The sequence below is a fragment of the Pteropus vampyrus genome, unplaced genomic scaffold, assembly GCF_000151845.1.
Source record: "Pteropus vampyrus isolate Shadow unplaced genomic scaffold, Pvam_2.0 Scaffold53, whole genome shotgun sequence".
Lineage (NCBI taxonomy): Eukaryota > Metazoa > Chordata > Mammalia > Chiroptera > Pteropodidae > Pteropus > Pteropus vampyrus.
The window spans coordinates 7,168,067-7,174,489 of NW_011888834.1; the positions used below are offsets into that span (position 1 = coordinate 7,168,067).

Genomic DNA, 6,423 nt, shown 5'->3' on the forward strand with positions numbered 1-6,423 from the left:
CTGATGGAGTGGATGATAGATGGCATGTATTTTGTAGACAGAGGGGACAGGATGGCTGATGGAGTGGATGTGAGGATGAGTGGAAAAGAGGAATAACTAATAAATCCCAGGTCATCGCTGGCTTGAGTACACAGGTAGATGGAGAGGTGTGACACATGCTGAAATTAGCCTGAAACTTTAGTGCAGATGGCACAGGTGGCTTTTTAAGCTGCTCCAATGGCTGCTAGCATGGCCATGACTCAGGTATTTAAAAAGGCCATAGCTGTGCAGCCACAGTCGGCGTCCGAGGGCATGGCTGCGTTAGACCATCAGGGCTGAAGGCCACCAACTCTGTGTTGGCCAGGGCCCACTGACTCCTGCCTATCTCTCTGATGGCCCCGGATGTCCCCAGTCTCCCACTCAGCCTGAGCACTCACTCACCTGATTGTGCTTGGCAATGGCCTCGTAGGAGCGCCGCATGGCCCAGAAGGCCTTGGCTTTCTCCCTCAGCGCGTGCTCCATGTTCCTGCACTTGGCCTGATGGGAAGAAGGAGAGGGAAGAAAGGAGGCGAGTTAAGGCAAGAGGCCAGGCGGGGAGGATGATGCCACATTTACAACTGGAATCTCACTTCTACAAGGGTACAACTCAAACACGATTACTATCTGGTCTGTCCACACACTACAGGACACAGCAGGAAGCTAAGAAGTATGGCCCTGACCTTGAATCTGAGGTTTACAGCATAAAAGACCCTCAGATATCCTTTAACCCAGCCCCACCATTTTATACCTGCTACAGATGGGGAGACAGGATTCAGGAGGTCAAGGGATCTGTTCCCTCTCAAGTTGGTCACAGTTCAGCATAGAGGGGCATCCTACTCAGGCCTAAGGCTGGTCCAGGCTGTGGGTACAGGTGTAAAGACAATGTGCTCACGGGCTTCCTTTGTGATTTTCTAAACTGGACTGGCCGGCAGTCATTAAACAACAGGTATGATTACGGCAGTCACCAGTTATTCCCACGGGGTCTTTATCTAAACTACATGTCTCCCCACATTCGGCCCTCATCTCAATCTTCTAATAGTGCTTGGATCATGTGAAATACTTTAACCAGCAGATTTAAATACCTTTTATTCAGTAGTTTTTGTTTTTTAAACTTTAAGCAATGCTCTGATCTCCTTGGACTCCTTGCAGAGCGACTAGTTTTAGGTTGAAAACCCACCTTTTGCATCCAAGGCCTATCATTTTCTGTCCATCTTTCTCCTTTCCTCTCTATATTCTGAGCAAGCTTTTCAGTTTTTTCTTTGGAAAAATAATCAAAATAACAACTCTAATAATATTACTTATAAATGACTACTATTTATGGAGCATTTACTATTGGCTAGGGAATGACCTAATTACTTTACAAATTATGTCACTTGATCGTCACATAAACCCTATTAAGTAAGTAACATCATTAGCCCCATTTTACACATGAAAAAAAAAATCAAACGCAGAAAGGGAAAGTGACTAGCTCAAGGACACACAGCTAGTAGGTGGCAGAGAAAGAATGTGAACCTAGACAGAGGTGGTAGACTGCCCCTAAGATGGCCTCTAGTGATCCCTCCCTCCTGAGAGATAAGTTGCTGGTTCTAAGCTGCCAAATTTGAGGTGATTTGTTATACACCAATAGGTAATACAGCTCTGTCCTCAAAAGCTTGACGCTCATCTGGACCAGATTTAGATGATGAGATTCTGGACTTTGAGCTGATGCTGTAAAGAAATGAGACATATGGGGATCTCAAGAGAAGGTGAGTGTGTTCTGCATGTGGGAGGGACATGAATCACTGGGGGCCAGAGGGCAGCATGAAGGAGGCAGCCTCCAAAATGGCCCCAATGATCCCCATCTTCTGGTATTCACACCTTAGTGGAATCCCTCGCCTGCAGACTGGACCTAGTGACTTGCTTCTAACTAATCAAATGTGGCAAAAGTGATGGGATGTCACTTCTGAGATGTGGTGACAGAAAGCCTGTGAACACCATTTCTTGTGCTCTCATTTCTAGTCTATGGCACAGCCCATGGAGCTAGAAACTGAGGATAGCCTCCAACCAACAGCCCATGAGGCCCTGGAACCTGCCAGCAACCACCAGAGCGAGTCTGAATGGAGGTCTTGACCTATTTGAGCCTTCAGTGGAGACTGCAGCCCTAGCAACACCTTGATGGCAGCATCGTGAGACCCTCGTGAAAGGCAGAGGCATCCAGCTAAGCCATGCCTAGATTCCTGACCCACAGAAACCATGAGAAAATAGATTTTTTTTTAAGCCATTGTGTTTTGGGAATAATTTGTTACACAGCAACAGATAACTATAGCCCACGTATCCTGCTCCACAACCCATTCTTTTAACCGCTACATCACAGAAAATCCTGACTGATTTTATTTTCTGCAGGTATTGTTTTCTTTTCTACTCATTCTGGTCACTTTTATGTTCTTCTTGAGAATATTTAACAGATTTTTTAAACACCATTTTCTGTAGTGTATCATCTCTAAGTGTGTCTCAATAGCAAAATAACATTAGTGAGCACATCCCACAAAACTGCTGAAATATTATCCTAATGTTTTATTTTGTAGGACAGGATATTTCATTACGAAATCAGGTAATCAAGTCCAGAAGGACAATTCCTTGATTTGCCGAATAAATGTGAATGGTAGGAGTGTAGCAACTGTCCACACTCATAACCCAGGGGTGTGCTGGCCCCAAAACAACACAGCCAGACCCTTAGCCCTTTAACTTCGACAACTAGGGAGTTATGGGACAATAAAGATAGATGGGTAGAGGTGACAGTCCCCTGTCCTTCCCAAACTTTTCAATCACTGGGAATGTTCTGGTTTAATTCAGCAAAGACCAACCCTAAAATGGCCCTTCTCTGAGACATCAGCTGGTGAGATCAACCGATGATTATGTCATTACTAGTAAGAAGTTATTACTGTGTGTGTACTATGGACAAGGCACTAAATTAAGCACTTTACAAACATCATTCTATTTAATTCTTATATTCCTGTGAGGTAGACACTGTATTCCTCTTTTACAGAGGAGAAAATGAGGCCCAGAGGAATTAACTAGTCAAAATTTCAGAACCAGGACAGTAACAGAACCAGGATTTGTACTAAGAACTGTCCAAAACTAAAGGCCATGTTCTTAACTACAACATTACACACCCTATTTCAGTGTAGTTTCCCTCTTTCCAAATCTTATACCTTTTATTTATGATTCCTGACTTACTTTATTAGCTTAGGATCTACCATGGTACCTGGCGCTGGGCCCCATAACTCAGGAGCCTTCATGAGCAATGCTCAGTAAGACTCCATCCTGCCCCTGGGCACATACTTTGCCAAGTGGGCAATGAACATCCTCTGTTGCCACTTGGACCTGGTAGGGCGTGGCCCATAAGTGGGGATCTGGGATGGGGGTGAGTAGTTAGCAAATGGGGGAGAGAACTGTAAATGGAAAGACATTAGAGGTGCCTAGAGTACTTGTAGGTTAAATTTGGCTAGACTGATTTCTAAGCAGGTAACCCTGGAAGGGGCAGGAGCAGGGGAAGGGGCAGGAAGAGGCTGGATGGCAGATGATGGCCTTCACGTTGACTCCATGGGATGGATAAGAAAGGGGTCTCAACATGGCAATTCAGAAGCCTGGGACTTGGTGCAGGTTCAGGGCAGGTTTGCTTTGGAAATGTAAACCAGGGTAAACACTAGACTGGGAGTCAGGAAACCTGAGTTCCAATCCTAGGTGTTCCACTTTCACTCCCTGAGACTGGCACAAGTCACTGTATTTCTCTAGGTTTCCATTTTCTCTTCAGTCAAATATAATCATCTCCTCGCAGTCCCTCAGGCTCTGGATCTGTGTATTTGAGGGATTTGCAAGTTTTCCATGAGTGTTTTAAATTCGTGTTTTCATTCAGTGATAACCTAAAAAAAAATACTAAGATAAGCCTCTTGTGAGTCTCCTTATAAACAGTGCTGACACATGCTTTCAGTTCCTACAACTTTAGTGCCAGCATTTGTATTTTCTTAACAACTTCCTCGACTCCAGGCTATATGACTTTCATTGTCTTGGTCTAATAGGGAAAGAACAGAAATACACTACACAGGAGAAGGATGTGCTAGACCCAAATGAAGGCCAGTCACGTCCCAGGAAACTCATAGTTCTTCAAACAGGGAAATTTTGGCTGGTGAATCAAGTCATCACTTCGAACAAAGTAAAGGGCTTTCATAAACACTGCCAGGGAAGTTCACAGCCACCCAGGAAGAGCACTTTAGCTTCAGCAAAATTAGACCCTGTCGTTAATATTTTAACTAGAATTGTATTGATTTTAGTTTTGTTTGTACTTAATCTGTCTTATTTTGGTTTCACTGTCCATTTGTGGTATAAGCAAGAGGAATTTACACTAGTTTTGTGTTTGTATGTAAGGAATATGAAAAGGTAAGAAATACTGTTGGAATATCTTTTGCCTTGAAGAAGAATGTGTACGTTGTTCAAGTTTGAGAAACATTGGACTAGAGGATTTCCCAATGTCTCTTCAAGATCCAACACGCACTTTAAAGCTCTGGTTTAAACATTTAGGTCACATTCCGAAATCTCATCAGTCCTCGCCTTCATGCCCCATGGCACTTAGGACAAAATCCCAGATCTTTGACACGCCCTTCAAGATCTGTCCTGGACTCCCTCATTCCTCATCCAGCCCGTCGCTGGGTTGCTGCAAAATCACTTCGCCAGACACTCCTCCCAGACAAGAGCAGGCCTTGTAATAACGGCTCATCACATCCTGTCCTGTTCTGTACAGGTCTGTCACAGTCTGAAATCATGCAATTGTTACCGTGATTATTATTCAGTCATACCTATCAGACTCCAAGAAGGCAGGGGCTAGGACTGGCCTGTCCTCTAGTGGACATATCATGCCTGGCATACAGTAGGCCCTGTCACCCCACTGAAAGTGGTCCGTATCCACTCAAGCCTCTAAGTACCCAAACACACGGTCAGGTGCCCTCACAGCTCCTGGAACATAGGACTGGCGGGGAAAGTTTTACCCTAGAGCCAAAGAAACTTCTCTCAAAGTCCATGACCAGAGTAAGGGCTGAACAAAGCCCCAGGTAAACACTATAGTACCTGCTCTGTGACTTAACCTCTCTTGAGACTCAATGTAGCTGTCTATAAAGTGAGAATACCCACCTGCAAGCTGAAGAATGGGCCCCCAAAGATGCCTATTTCCTAATCCCTGAACCTATGAGTATATTACCTTACATGGCAAAAAGGACTTTGTGGGTGTGATTAAATTACAGATTTTAAGATGGGGTGATTATCTTGGGTTGTCTGGGTGGGCCCCATGTAATCACAAGGGTCCTTAGAAGGAGGAGGTAGTAGAATTCATCAGAGAAGGCAGTGGGACAACAGAATTAGAAGTTAGAATGGTGTGCTTTAAAGATGGAGGAAGGGGCCTTTAAAAGCTGGACAAGGCAAGGAAATAAATTGTCTCCTAGACTCCCAAAGGCATGTAGCCCTGCCACTGCCTTGATTTTAGGACTTCTGACTTTCAGACTTGTAAGATAATAAATCTGTGCTGTGTTAAACACAAAGTTTGTGGTAACTTATTACAACAATAATAGGAAACTAATACATAACCTCATAGGGTTTTTGTGAGTTAAATTTGTTGACATGTAAACACTTAAGAGCCCCTGGCACATATTAAGTGCTCAAAAAGTGTTGGCTGCTATGATTATTATTTTTGCTGAATTCTCCACATGGATGCCAGTGATCTTTCTAAAGCATACATAGCATCACAAAATCTGTTTAAAAACTTTCAGGGCTCCCCATATTACACAATGGAAACCCAATCAGTGCCTTCTCACCTCTCCAGCTTTGCCCATACTGCTCCCCTACAACCATCACCAACTTCAATCATCTAGAACTACAACTTCTATCTACTGACTGTCTGACTTCCCCCACTGCAATGTGATTCCATTGGGCAAGGGCTCTGTCTCACTCACCTCTGCAACCTCAGTACTTAGAAGAGGCAGGCCCTGGAACACAACGGGCCCTCGGTAAATAGTTGTCCAACACACTAATGAACTCCATCCTACATCATTCTGAGCACTCTCGGCTTGGATTCTCCTCAGATCATTCAGGACTAGACTCTCTACCCCATTAGACACTGCCTTAAGTGTCCATTGATTAAACAGCATCATTCCTCTGCTTAAAACCCTCCAATTGCTCACTGTAGTCTTTAGGATAAAGGACATGCCTCAAGGCCTCCTGGCTCCTTCTGTATGGCCATCCTCATTCTAACTACTCTGAAATCCTCTTGGTGCCTAGAAGTCCAAGCCTCCCTGCTTCTGGACCCTTACGCATGCTGCTGCCCCTGCCTAAAATATCTCCTTCACTCCCTTCGCTTGGCTAAAACTGCCTCATCCCTCC

The 6,423-nt window shown here is 44.4% G+C and overlaps 1 protein-coding gene across 1 annotated transcript in view; it reads right to left on the minus strand.

Annotated features, from left to right (window-relative positions):
• The window catches only part of TRIM35 (tripartite motif containing 35), an 18,411-nt gene that overhangs the window by 9,921 nt on the left and 2,067 nt on the right, over nt 1-6,423 (minus strand). Inside the window, exon 2 of the mRNA XM_011360307.2 lies at nt 421-516. Within this exon, the coding sequence (XP_011358609.1) occupies nt 421-516 (96 nt within the window). The remainder of the gene's footprint in view (nt 1-420; nt 517-6,423) is intronic.